The 15,545-nt window shown below is 32.2% G+C and overlaps 1 protein-coding gene across 3 annotated transcripts in view; it reads right to left on the bottom strand.

Annotated features, from left to right (window-relative positions):
* The window catches only part of LOC118187948 (glutamate receptor ionotropic, kainate 2-like), a 54,932-nt gene that overhangs the window by 26,969 nt on the left and 12,418 nt on the right, over positions 1-15,545 (bottom strand). For 2 of the 3 annotated variants that reach the window (XM_035358251.2, XM_035358250.2), the window contains exons 3-5: positions 11,905-12,156; positions 5,876-6,072; positions 890-943 (exon numbers count right to left, since the gene is read on the bottom strand). In XM_035358251.2, the coding sequence (XP_035214142.1) occupies positions 890-943; positions 5,876-6,072; positions 11,905-12,156 (503 nt within the window). The remainder of the gene's footprint in view (positions 1-889; positions 944-5,875; positions 6,073-11,904; positions 12,157-15,545) is intronic. The other variant, XM_085815213.1, reaches the window with a different exon arrangement.

Here is a 15,545-nt window from a genome sequence, read left to right on the forward strand (position 1 = left end):
CTTATTGTGACCTCGTTCTCTTAGAATTGAGTTCACGACTGTTTTGCAGAGGCTTTCAATAAAGCACACAGAAAAGTGAAGTGAAAATAAGACAAAAGTAAAAGTGTTTTCCTTTACAAATGGAATGCGAATCTTGACATCCTAAGCGTGCAAGATTTTTAGTGTCTGTAATTGTTTCGTTAAAACTTGGAGAAATTCTGGAAAAAGTATAAAAAAATTGTGATTGAAAATATCCGTACAGCTAGTTGTATCCAATTTTATACTTTCAGATGAGGCCAAACGGTTCGTTCGTTATATCCAGGATATGAGCTGGACTCGACTGGACACAATATTTAAGGCATTTCATAAAATAAAAATTCTTTTAAATAATTTTTCTTTCCGGGTCGCAATCAAGCTATTTCTTTATGATACAACAACGTTACGAATATTAAATAAGAGTATTTATAGAAATAAATGATATAGATTTTAATGGAATATTATGTCTTTTGATCGTGTTACGTTGTTATGAAATACTATTTTTTAACGACGGCCCTTCTGCTCACGGATGACGAGGAAAAGGAAGGTAAAGGAGGAACGGAGATGCCGCGGGTAGTCCTGCTGAACGTTGTTTATACGCTGCTCCAAAATGGAGAAAATACTTTCTCTTCCGTCGTTCATGTGATGAAACTATTGTCAATTTCATTCAAGCTATTTCAATTCAAGCTATTTCATTCAAAAATATTATGGTAGATTTGACGTGCTATATTCTTATTCATTATTGTTAAATGTAAAACATATTTATAAATGCATTACTGAAAATGAATAATTTTTAAATTGGTAATTAAAATGGGCACTGTATTTTACAATCAGTTTTTTGAACTTATTGATAAGTGATTTTAATTTCACTCACCAAAGACGTCAAAATATATTTGTTTCTTACTGTCATCATTTCCACCTGCTGGGCCTATGGGAATATAAGAGAAAAAATATGAATTTTTTAATCACATCGAAGAAACGTAACTATTTGCGAAAGTCTAATCTAAAAGGAAACTGCAAAAAGTACTGTTAATGTTATTTCCCCTATTTAGTACATTAAATTCTAATAACGTCTAAAGAATCTACTATATCATTAGATTAACTACATTTGCATTTCTTAAGTTATATTCAACAGAGTTATTTATTGCGCAAAGCATTCGAAGTTTATCTGTCTTAGAAAAGTTGCCTTCATAGATTATTTTCTTATTTTGTTAAGTGATATGTAGACTGAAACTATTTTTATTGCCTCAGTAAAACCTTATTAACTGAACTAACTTTAAAACTTATTGAAATATAAAAATCAGTGAATTTGGCAAGTTTTAAATGCAAAACATATTTTTTTCAGCTTTTATGTAAGTGACAAAACTCGAAAATTTATTTGTAGGATACTGACAATAATGTCACTTTTTTACATTCGAGAATGAGAAAAAGAAACCGTTTAAAATAACTAATGATATTTTTGTTGCCACATATTATTTATATTCTTTTCTTAAAATATGCACATATACTTTGTTTAAATATTAATATTAGCTAAATTTTGAAGTTAATTTTAATTGTCTTTTTCAATATTGTAATGATTACAATAATTTAAATTAATAAAATGAAATACATTTCCTTACACTTTTGGTTACGGGACATCTTAAAATTACGCATTCAAAATACGAATTTAAAGTTTAAAAGCAAATTAAGTTGACACAAGATACCTATTATTTTTAGAAAAGGTACATAGAGTTGGCTAGGTAACAACACTGCAAAATTAACTTCTGAAACATTCTTTGCCAAAACGTTTGTGAAAACCTTTTGATTTACAGCTCCTTTGCAGTATTTTTTTTTCATTCAAAGTGCTCCATTATTTGAATTCCCCAGTTTTCTATTAATAAAATAATATTAGAATATTTATCTGTTTTCCAAGAAAATGTATCAAGAAAAGGTAGAAAATTTTGCTGAAAATTCGATACAGATATAATTTTTTTTAATCTATAGAAACAAACAGGACAGAAAATTAAAACTGGTCAAAAGAACAAGATTTTTAAATGTAAAATAAAAGATATGAAATTTTTGAAAATGATAATTTCAAATCTACTATCATAAGGTCAGTCCGAAATAAAAACTTTAATTTCAACTGCAATTAGTTTTGAAGAAGTACAGTGTCTCACAAAAGTGATGGGACACTTGTGCTTTACAAAAGGAAACTGTAATAAAATTAATTTAAAAAACATGTAAAAAATTTTTGTGGGTGAGTTTCATACTTAAATTTAGTAACAATTATTACATAACATACATTTTCTCAAAATATTAAAATATTAATTTAATAAAAATACAATTGTTTAGAACGGAGCAAAACATGGCTCACATAAGTGATGGGACACTACGTACTATGCAACAAAAATCGTCTGAAGTAAGCAATAAAAATATCTTTTGGGGTATTTATTTTTACTCAAAAGCAATTGGCAATAATTTATAAAATCGTCTGCAGTATTTCTCTCCAGTTTGTTTTGGAATTTTTCTGTTTTTTTAGCTCTGTGCAGCCATGAATGCTAAACGAAAAGAAACTTTGCCTGAAATTCGAAAATTAGTTATTAATTTGCATATTGAACGTGAAAAATCTATTAGAGAAACTCCTGAAACAGTTAACTTGAGTCATTCAACAGTTTACAATATCATTAAACGATATAAAAAGAATCATATGATTCAGGATAAAAGAAGACCTGGCCGACCATCAAAGCTATCCAATGGAATAAAGCGAATTATCGTTCGAAATATTAAAAAAATCCAAGAATGAGTGCTCCTAAAGTTGCTGCTGATTTACAAGCATTATATGGAGTAAGTGTTAAACCTGAGACTATTAGAAGAGTAATTCGGTCTGCTGGATATCACGGTAGAGCAGCCAGGAAAAAATTCTTCGTGAGTGAAAAGAATAGAAAGCTCAAAGTGGCTTTCGCAAAATCCAACATAAATAAAAATTCTGATTAATGGAATGAAGTTGTATTTGCTGATGAGAGTAAATTTAATGTATTTGGTTCTGACGGTAGAATCTTGGTGTGAAGAAAACCCAGAGAAGAATTTCGCAAACAGAACTTGGTGCCAACTGAAAAAAACATGGTGGAGGAGGAGTTATGGTATGGGGGTGTATGTCGTCCGCTGGAATTGGTAATCTTGTTTTTATTGACAGTATAATGGATCAGTACAAGTATATTAACATTTTAAATCAAAAATTAAAACCTTCAGCACGAAAATTGAACCTTCATAACGATTTTAAATTCTACCAGGACAATGACCTCAAGCACACTGCTTTGAACTTTAGACTCTGGCTGCTGTATAACTGTCCTGAAATAATAAAAAAACCACCACAATCTCCAGACTTAAATCCCATAGAGAATATTTGGCAAGAATTGGAATCAAGAATTCGCAAACACACCATTTCTTCAAAACAACAATTAAAATCGGTGCTTCAAGAAGAATGGGGTAAAATCACTCCAGAAATTGCAAAAAAAAAAAAAAAAAAAAATTAGTCGAATCCATCCCAAAAAGATTAAATCATGTTTTAAAAGTAAAAGGAAATCCAACAAAATATTAAAACCTTTTAAAAAGTAAAATTTTTGGATAAATATTTGATGGAAAAGTACATAAGTGTCCCATCACTTATGTGAGCCATTTTTTGCTCCGTTCTAAACAATTGTATTTTTATTAATTAATATCTTAATATTTTGAGAAAATCTATGTTATGTAATAATTGTTACTAAATTAAAGTATGAAACACATCCACAAAAAATTTTTACATGTTTTTTTAATTTATTTTACCACAGTTTCATTTTGTAAAGCACAAGTGTCCCATCACTTTTGTGAGACGCTATATGTTTGATATAAGTAAAAGTCCAGATAATACTCACTTTGATTTATTCCGAGTTCTTCATTTCTCACATTGTGTACCATTTATTCTTTCAATTTAATTTTATTCGAAAAGCTATGTTTTAACTTAGAATTTAGTAACATAAAACTAAAGACATAACATAAAACTGCATAAGTAAAGAATGCACAAAGCGTCAAATTTGATCTGTTGTTTACTATTTTAATATTTCTGTGCAAATAACTATAAACTTGCTTTTTGTGTATTTTGATATACAAGGTGTTTATAAATTCCCGGACCCATTTTAATGTTAAATAACTCATAAAATAATGAAGATATAAACAAACTTATGGCATTTATTGATGGAATAACTTATATATTTTCCTTTTCAGGTTTAAATATCTTTACTTTTGTAAATATCGTCTGCTTATTAATTTCTGAAGCGCATAATGTTCTCCGACGAAGCATCCTTTCATATTTCTGTCATTGTTAATTGCCATAATTTGCGCATATGGGGACCTGGAAACCCCCATGAATACTGTGAAGCACAAAGGGATTCCCCAGAGGTTAATGTGTGGTGTGGACTAATGCACGATGGAGTCATTGCGCCTTTCTTTTTTACAGAAAAGACGGTCTCATCAGTCGTATACTTAGACATGTTGAAAAACTTCGTATTTCCATAACTAGAAGATCTTCAGCCACTCGTAGTTCTTTGAATAACCATTTTACAGGAAGATGGATTGGGCGAGGAGGTCCAATTCCTTGGCCACCCAGATCACCTGATATAACGCCGCTGGACTTTTTCCTTTGGGGATTTGTAAAGGGCAACGTTTACAGAAGGAGAGTGTCGAACATTAATGACCTAAAAGCCAGAATTACAACCGCAGTAGCCTCTGTGGATGCCGACATGCTTGCCGGTACCTGGCGTGAAATTGAATATCGACTTGATATTCTCCGTGCGACGAAGGGGGCTCACGTGGAAGTTCATTGACAAGAGTGATGAAACTTTTTGAGTCTATCTAACCATTTATGTTATTAATTTCAATCTATCTTTATTATTTTATGAGTAATTAAACATCAAAATGGGTCCGGGACTTTATAAACACCTGTATATCAAACGAAAATGAGCTTTTGTGCTATTCTAATGTAAAAGCATTTTGAAAGAACTTTTAAGACAATAACGTCAGGGAAGTTTTGGAATATTCTAAATTACATTTTACTCTATAACATTTAATGATAATTGCTTCCCTTTAAGTCAAACTAAGAAAAATGATTAAAATTCAGAATGGCTAGATTTAAAATGTGTTATAATTTAACGTTTCAGCTCTTATTCTTTTAAATGTACTTCTTATTTAAATTTCTATAAATCAAACGGAAACGGGATTTTCACGAAATAAAATCTTACGATTTTAATGTATCAGCCGTATCATTTAATGTACCATTATCTTTCGTTATTGTTATTTTTTATCATCATCGTTATTTTTATAGATTCTTTCTTTCTCTGGATAAAAGGTAACGTTTTTCAGAAAAGCATGAAACGTATTCTCTCAGAAATGATTTCGTGTCTTATTGACATCGTTACAACAAAATGGTTTTAACACGCAATAAATTATGCATACAATGTTTTAAACTTTCAGGCGTCTGCCTTGGTAATTTTTATATATCAATTTTCAATGCCTTTGTTTTATTTTGGCAGATTTTCGGTTTATCTAACTTTTATATGTTATGATATTTTATGTATATAATCCAATTTTCAGTTTTTACAAATAGTTTTAAAGTTCTAATACAAATGAAAATTAAAATTTAAAACGATATAAGTTTTGCTCTGTTGCCTAAAAAGCTTCGAAAGTGTTGCTTTTCGCAAATCATTCTTTTCCAACTATTACTTCAAGTAAACCTTGATGTAAATATTCTATTTATATTCATATAACATTTTGATAGCATTGTTTATATATGATCACTAAAAGATTAAATACTTGCAGATAGATTCCAAAAAGAAAAATTTATCACTACCTGTTTCAGAACATTGAAAAGCTGTTTTTTGGACACGTCTAAAAGAATGCAAATATCTTTATCTGGCCACTTTGCAAAGGATGCACGTATCTGTCGAAATAAATTTCTGTACGGTTGTTCCGGGAGGAATTTATGAACTTGAATTTTCCAGTTGTTTGAAGGAGATTGTTTCAAAAAGTCTTGAACTCTAATGATGCCTGGTAAGGAAACTATGTTAAATGCTTGCTACTTGAGCATATTAAGAGAAGTACTTTTTCGCATATAAAAACATCAATTCAGTCAATAAAATCTTTTTCTACAATCCTAAATTTTTAAATCCATTGTTACTAGAATTTACCATGGTATTGCATCTTATAATAGTACTGTAAATTTCATTAATAATTAATGATATAAGGAATGCAGAAAAAAATTATAAACATTTTACAAACATTTCATTTGTAAATAGAAATACCCCTGAAACAAACTGTAATATATTAAGAATTATGATGAAATTAGCTAAAAAAGAATTATCTTGGAAAAAGTAATTATTTTAAAAACAAATAAGAAATTTAAAACGAAATTTATATTACATTCAAGGCAATTATCAGTTTGATGCGTTTAATATTTTCTCCAAAATAAAAAAAGCCACGGGAAAAATATTTTCATAATCTTCTAAAAGTATAATTTTCGTAAGCACTGTTATTTTCACACAGAAGAGAACTGATTGGAAATTAAATCCTTGGAAACTTTAACATTAGTTTATATGTTCTGCAACAACTAGTTTTGAAGTGATATTGTTTTCATATTTTTTTAAATAGTTACTTGCGAAAGAATAACATGGAAGTAATTTATGCCTTCTCAAAATAAATTAATTTAGCTGACATGACTCAGAAATTCGCATGATATTCGGCAAAAAGCAAAGTTGTTTTCTAAAGCGGATGAAACGGATTACTTTGGAAGGCCGATTATCTATGATGTAAGATTCATTTAATTTTGTAAGCTTTTCAGGTCACAAGGTAAACTAGCATAGCATACCCAAATTGCAAACTGAATATTGTGGTTTCCAAGAATGCGCATTAGAATAGTTTGTTCGTTCTTGAGCAGACTGGAGCACCGTCTTAGATCTTTTCATAATATACTTCTCTATTTATTGGAGTACTTGACTTCAAGGAAACATTTCAACAAAAAGGTTAAGGTGATAGAAACGTCACTCTCTTTGTAGGGTCCAAAATCATTTGGAGCCTACAATAAAGCTCATTATGAAAATGAGTAAGAACAATTTGATACATGCTGCTGATTGTCTTGGTGAATCGTTTTAGGTTTTCGAGGAAGCTACTGCTGCAATGCGTGGAGGAGATATCCTTTATGCCTGGATCTCAGTAAAAAGAGTTAACGTAAAGAAATGGCTGAACTGTCTCAGCAGATTTTTAACACTTTAAAGATATTTGTGGCTTTCATTTAATGCCAATTATGAAAATGAAAACTCTATCTGTAATATAATGTTCTCAAATTTTATAAAATCAGACAATCGAAAATATTAATAAAAATATAGTAAAATTTCAGTTATTCGTCAGTATAGATTACAAATATTCCTTGCAAAAACAGCAGCAGAAATGGATAGTCGAAAAATTAAGATCGATTTTTATCATAACGCATAATATATTGTGAATAAAAAATCAAAACTGGAATTTAAAATTTTTTCACATGTTTTCTTAGCTTACTTATAAAAATGTAGTATTTGAAACAAATACAAAACAGTCTCTAGCTAAATACAATGAAAATCAAGTACTTTTATTTTTCTCAAAAAAAAATTAATTCCAGTTTTGATTCTAATTTTGACAGCCCAAAAAATTTGCATACTATACCTGAATACTGTACTTAATTTGACTTCAGCGAATCATGTGTGTAATCAAAGTTGCAAGATAGTTTTTAATGGTAGAACTTTTTAATACTTTTGTCACTTGGGAATAACATATTGTACTCTTTAAAACAGTATATAATCCTTTAAAAAAATGTCAAAGTAATCATAGTTTATTGTAAAGCATGACTTATTTTAAATTCCGATTTTTACTGCTGTTGCCCTTATTTTTGCTTTTAATTTTTGATACAAACATTCCTTCCTGAATGGTTACAAGAATGATGAAGTATTGATTTCCCTTGTGCTGTAGCCTACAATCAAAGCTCATTGTGTTGGAGCCTACAATTAAAGCTCATTATGAAAATGAGTAAGACAGTTTGATACATGCTGCTGATTGTCTTGGTGGATCGTTTTAGGTTTTCGAGGAAGATATTGCTACAATGCTTGGAGGAGATATCCTTAAGACAATTTGCAAATTGTCAGGGAATTTTGTGGTGCTATGCTTTGTAAAAAATATGTACTACTTTCATTTAAAGGTTTATTGCGCTAATAGCTTTTGTATGCATAGTTCATTAAAGAGATAATTTATTAAAGTGATTAAATATGTTTACGATGTTTACTATTTTTAGAATTTTATTTCGCACACATTCAGGAATAAAAAGGAAGAAGATGAAAACCAGATTCATTATTTTATTCGCTTGGCTTTTTGCGTGCTTAAAGCAATAGTAATAATTAAAGAAATCCACTCAGAATGTCTTTTATAAAGGCATTCCTTCCACTAGGAAGCTAGGTCTCATGTGCTTTATCATAATCAAATAAATCTAAATTCAAATCTTTGATTATCAACGATGGTTAAAAAGACTTACCATGAACTCGAAAGCAGTATAAAAATTACATCCATGATTACAAAATTATTCTATGTAATTATTAATTTCTCATTCATGGCAACAAAAATTTCGATCATAAGAGATTAATAAGAAATCAATTTTAAGATCTCATTTATATTAACTCGATATAAGAATGCTATATAAAAATGCATTTTAATGCACTCATTTGCCATACTAATTCGATGGTTCACAAAGGTCAACCACTGTCTGAAAGTAATCGGGTGATGAAAATATGTATATTCGAATTCGGGTATTTAGCCCTTTGGACCGGACTTTTGAATGATTAAAATTTAACTATGAAAAGTAGCTTAATTTAATGAAGATATGTAAAGACATTAGGATTTTTGATGCTGAGAGACGTGAAAAATTAGCACTGTCCTCGCCGGTACTTGAACCTCGGACCTCTCGAATACGCGCCGAGTGTGCTGGCCATTACAACACGAAGGCATGCAAAGAAGGCGGGAGAAATACCTCATATATATTCCCCCCTTTCAAAGGGTGACTGGGGATTAGGGGACCCACTTACCAAATCCTGGCAGTGGAGAATCATCATCCACCACTTTTTTTAATTCGGGTGCCACTGTAGAGACATTAGAACTTTTGATGTTGAGAGACGTAAAAAATGAGCAATGCTCTCGCCGAGACTAGAACCTCTTAGCTCTCGAATACGCGCCGAGTGTACTAGCCATTACACCATGAAGGCATGCTAAGAAGGCGCGAGAAATACGCCATACACATATTATACATATCGACACATATATCTCTATCTCGACAGCAGCTCAAGACATACAGCCTACCGGTCTCTTTACCGATGGTTCTAAGACATCGGCAGAACCGACTGCGCATTCTGCCACGTCTCAGACGGGGAAGTGCTGCATCTTTGGAAAAGGAGACTGACGCACTACAACTCCGTATATCAAGCAGAACTGCTGGCCGTCAGTGCTGCTCTGAAGTATAACACAGAAGTTGAAGGAGCTCCCACACAGATCTACTTTGACTCGGCCTCCAGTCTGGCTGCCATAGCTAACGAGAGATCAAATATCCCACTAGTTCAAGAAAATTGGCGGCAGCTCTTACAATTCAACCAGGAGCACGCCCTAAGTCTCAGCTGGGTGCCAGCTCATACTGGTATATCAGGCAACGAGCTGGCTGATGCTGGAGGCAGCCAGCTCTATTGACGTCTATGAGGAAGGCACATTAAAGCCGATCTCTTTCATTAAAAGACAGACTCAAGAACAATTACTGTCTCAGTGGCAACAGAGATGGGTTCAGGGCACCACGGGTCGTCGGGTCTTTACGTTTATCCCAAAAGTCAAGATCAATACACAGTCCCACACTTATTTTATGACGTAGTATTTAACGGGACACGGCCCATTCCTCACGTAAAAATTTCGTTTTGGATTCGTAGATAATGATACCTGCGAATGTGAGGTAGGTGACCCTGACCATCTCTTCTTTTCATGCACACCCAGAGCCCAGCACAGGCTCAAAAAGCCTAATGGCAATTACTGACCCCAATGGTTCCAAACTACAAAGAGACTAAGACAAGACCAATCAAGGCTGTAATAGATGAATGCGTAATAATGTACAGGGCAGAGCCAAGCAACAGGAGTGCAAATTTTCAGTAACGACCATAGCGGTCCACTTGAAAGCATTTAGGGCTCAGTGTTTACACACCGGCAGACATTTACTGTCTGGGCACATCGTATCTCTGTGACTATGCCCCAACATTGACTCATCAAACATTACTAATTAGAGACATCAGCTACCGCACGGCTACCTACTGCTGATTGTCAACTGGTAGTTACATTGTAATGCAACATCTTCATATGGAGGTGTGCACTAGCACATGAACTACAGCACGCAGTATATAACTCTCAACTAATTTATACTCGTAAAGCTCCTACACTCTTCTGTCTGTACCCTATTGGTGGTAATCAACCACTAGCATTTCTCTATGTATTGTTTAAATTTCTATATGTATAATTATACCAGTATCATATGAATGTCTATTATTAACTTTGTAACTCTATATAAATCTATGCGCTTGTATCTCTTAATCATATGTAATGCAACAACAGTGTAAGTATTTTCACATTCAGTTGTAATCTCCTATTACTTGATTTATGCAGTATGACAATAGAATGTTATCAACTCTTAAAGGGTCCCGTAACCGTACCCATGTTGTGAAATCCCCTTTGTTTTTTTCAGAAATAGAACATTAAATTTGCCGTCTCCACGGAGTTGTGTTACCGTGGGATGGTCCTCTCTGGTATCTCTCTGCTGAGTTGGCACTCAGTTCCGTATGAGTATACCCAGATATATCCGGGGCGGAAGCCAGCTCTGCGGTTTAAACCCCATAGACATACTAAAAGAAGTTTAAAATTTTTAATTTTGCCCGTTTCCTAAAAATATCCTGGGACTATTTGCTCCAATCGTCTATGATAATGTGATAATAACCTTACACTGCATGTAAATAAATAATAAAGTTAAATGAAATGTACCGAATATTTTATTCTTACAGTACAAATTAAGTCTCATGTAACGTAAAGCAGTCTTTAGAAAGTGCAACCTGACACATTTGGCAAAATAGGCCAGGTTTCTTTAGTCATATATTTGTTCCCTAATTTCTTAAAAACACTGCAAACTTAAAAAGTCCATTTAAAAGTGGGTTTTATTTACCCAATAATGTGCCCATTAGGACCGAAAAGGTTAAAGAATATTTTTAAATTCATTCAAGAATTATATTCAAGTATAGAAATAATTTTGACTTGGCATAAAAATAATTTTGAATATGTGGAGTCTTTAATGTTTCCTCAAGGTATCCTACCACTGGCAAAGTGGGTAAGACCGTCAAACATTAATAATTCGGTCTGGTTTAGAACCCTCACGAATGTACTGACTGCTTGGACGTTTCGGTGGTTTTCCTCGTGTGATGAAAATGCGAGCCAGTTTCCTTAAAAAAAATCCTTCATGAAGATAACCTTGCATGGTCTGTTCATATTTTGTAGTATTAAATTAAACAAAGTTTTAGCAGGATGCGGAAGCATTTGGAATAAGGGTAAATCATTATAATATATTTCATTTGAAGAAAGGAAAAATAAACATTATTTCGGCATGATTTATGTAGAAGTGTTTCACAATAATGCGTGAATACTATCTCCTTCCGGAATATGTAGCGTTACGAAATATCATGCGGTTAAGTTTGTATAAAACGCAGTATGTTAAATTCAAAAATTTTACCTAAAAAGCAATAATAGCAGTTTTTTAAAACAGAGTCGTTTCATTGAAGTATGAATACCCACCTTCATTTTCTTCATATATAATTATGAAACTCTGCCATCCCCATTTTTTCACAATATCTATATATGCCTGATTAAGCAACGATGGTGGTGGATAAAGGTTAATAGATAAGTGGTCCCTTTTGTGTCTGTAATCCCATCGTGTCTCGATATGTGGCACTTCCAGAGCATCCGTAATGGACTGGACATGGGCTGCTGATGCTGGAGATTGTGGTCCAAAGATTCCAGCCATCCCGAAGCTTAATAATTTGCAAACTTAAAAGAAAAGTATTTTAGCACGAATGGTTAAACTATTTACGCAGAAAGCATGAAAAAAAAAATGTAATATACACAATGAATACAAAATGTTATTCGCTTAAATATCTTACACATGTCCTTAAGTTTATTTTTTAATTGTATGGGCATATTATAGAATAAATAACCAGTATGTAGTTTACTCCAATATGTATTTTGAAATTTGCACATATTAATTTACATTTCAGATTTAATCAATTTTCATATACTTTTCGGCACTGTGCTTTGTAGCACAGAGTTAAAGAGCAATTTTGCATACCATCTATAACACAATGAAATTCTGTCCTTCCTTGTTTTTGTTATTACAGCAATAAGTCAACAATATGTGTCGTAAACCGTTGCCAAATAGCCATTAAAACATTCCATAAGTGAGATATTTTGGTGATTATTCAAATCAACATGTCCGATGAGAGAGCAGCAACGAATGAATGTGTATCACGTATTAACTGATAACAGTTTTCCTCTTTTTTTCCCTTTTACCCTATAGATAACTTTTGGTACTTACGTGTTATCGTAACCACCTTAGCAGAAATAGCTAATTTTCAGAAGTCGCGAAATTCTGGCAAACCACGTGCATAAAATTTCTTTAGTTAATCATATCCACTGTAATTTACAGTCCGAAAGTCCACAGAATTACCTTTTCTTCTGTAAAAAACACCTAACTACGTCAAGGTAGTTGCGCTAGTACGTAAGTACCAACTTTTTGCACTAAACAAATAATTCAGTCCATTTCTATGGTAACCGGTAATAAACAGACATCTACCTAGGGCAGAAAATTTAGCGGCATTTAAATTCTAGAGGCCATAATAATAAGGAAGCACTCAGAATTCCAGTTATCCGGAATTTCAGTCCCCCGGATAACCTGTTTCCTGAAGCCATTTAATAAAACTGATCTTGCTGTTAACTTACCGACAGTGTTTTCACATCTTTATTGCTGTTGTTGTCGAGTTAAATGACACTGGAAAATGAGACAGTATGATATATATCTTAAGAAACTATTATATTAATTTAGATTAATTGGTATGTTACATTCATTAAATTATAATAAATATAATTTATTTTAAACTAATACGTATGATTCATAATTCATCTTATTTAGTTCTAACTCTTATAACCCCTTACTAATAACATATCACCGCACATCAAGCATATATTTTGTAAGTATATGCTTTGTAAATATTAAAAGAAAGCTAACTACTGATCACATGGAAACACGTTCTTTATAATCCGCAAATCATTGTTTAACCTTAATAAACGCTTTTTTTCTAAAAACAGACTAAACTCCATGGTGAAGTTAAGTCTATATTATCCGCCGCAATGAAAAAAAGCAATATATTAATTTTCGGGCCTATGTAAATAAAAATGAATTTTTTGTTTAATTTTACTTCAAAGGAAAATAAATTATTGGCTTAAACAGATAAAGTATAACTTCATCTTTGAGTTTTATCAAAATAAGTTTGTTTTCTATTTTATGTGTATTAATGTGTGCATTAATAAATATAAAATATTTTTTAAATTCATACGATAAGATTTCGAAGCTTTCGAAACTATTCTGCGCAATTGTGCAATAAATTTGTTTCATACTTAGCATAAGATATGACACCCTTGTTGGAATACCTAATTTACCACGAAAACCACAGTAGCTTCTAAATTCTTATCACCATGATTCTATTTTAGGTAGCTTTCCCCACAGCAGGAAATCTCAAGTTGCTCCACAATTTTAAGCTGCACTCCTTTCTGAAGGATTACCCTGAATGGAAAATGTAGTTAGAGCTTAAATTGCGCCGGAGCCCTGCTCCGGTACTACTCAGTTTTCGAGATAAATTATAATTTCAGAAAGAGCTCAGCGCAGTCCTAAATAATAGGGCTCCTGCACTTTTTTCATGTAAGTGAACCACAATTCGAGCAGATAGACTTCCTTTTACAAGTAAAATATGCTTTAAAAATGGATTCTAACTTCTGAATGCAGACCTGTCTTTCCTCTTTCCCTTGCGCTCAAACCTTCCACAGAGTTTGAGACTTTTAAGGGAAGAAAAAACCCCAATCATATATCAAAGGCTTATTCTCCAGAATTAGCAATGAATTTATGACAAAGGGTAAGTTTTGTGCTTCTGAAAACACTTAAAGTTATACCCTGTTTGTGCACGTTCCACGCTAGTGACTGCCTACTGCAGAACTCCTGTACTCTTTTTAAATGATGTAGCCAAATGGGGAGGGGGGACTACTGCTGTCACTTGTGTAGAGAAGTATTGCATTTATTTTCACGTTGTTATTGGATCGTATTCAGAGTAGAGTTTTTCTTGACAGTTAAAGTTACATCGATAGGGCATCGCGATCAGGAAATTTTGAACTTTTCCCTCTGTATTTTCAAAGCTACACTTTTCCGTTAAAATTTCCATATCCTCTTACCGTCTCTAGAATTGTCAATTTTCTCTTTAGCGAAGCTTTAATCGTTTCATCGTTTTTCATTAGTGTGCTGTAAAAATGGAATAGTTTTTGGATCTGTCATCCCTTGAAATAATGCATTATACGTAAAACGGAGATCGGCTGAGCTACTTCTTAGCTTCTGAGTGGAATAATTGTAATTCCAGCCGGAGACCCAAATAAGACAAGGTCCGATATTTCTTTTATTTAACTAAATTATTTTAAAATTAATTTAATAATTTATTATATTTTTCTTTATTTCGTTACATTTCTTTTAATTTAAAATTAATTATACAATTTTTTTAATTTTTAGTTATTTTTATTTATTTGTTTCCTTTTGTTCTTTACAGACTTCTGCAGGGCTCCGGCACTTTTAATTTTAGATATAAAACGCTGGTCATAAATAGCGTTCTTTTAATTAACCTAAAAATCGCATTATCATGAATGAGCGATTAATCAAAAATAAATTTAAACGAATTTAGTCTTCTTGTATACGTCATTTCTATAATGTCACTTGTATTGTTGTTTTCTGAAGTTCTGTAAATATCCTAATAGAATTCGTGCGTGGGAGGCCAACGGTCTTATTTTAGTCTCATAAATTCTTTTTTTACTTTTTAGTGCATTAATTTTTTGACATATATTTATTTTGTAGGATACGGAAAAGTAATAAAGAAAGAAAATTTATTATGTCTGAATGCTGAAAATTATTCTCTTTATTCCGCAAAAGATTACATTCAATCCATCAATTTCTTTGAATTTAGAACACCGATCTCATCAATCCTTAGAATTATGAGGCTGCTATCAACAAAGGGTAAAATCTTTTGAAAGAAATTTCCATCAGTGTTACCTGCTATATATAGCTATCCATCGAACAATATTTGAAAATCGCCCAAATTAGTCAGGTTTTGCTAAAAATTCCAAAAGCC

The sequence above is a fragment of the Stegodyphus dumicola genome, chromosome 1, assembly GCF_044657685.1.
Source record: "Stegodyphus dumicola isolate Sdum_Otavi_A_Nest chromosome 1, ASM4465768v1".
Lineage (NCBI taxonomy): Eukaryota > Metazoa > Arthropoda > Arachnida > Araneae > Eresidae > Stegodyphus > Stegodyphus dumicola.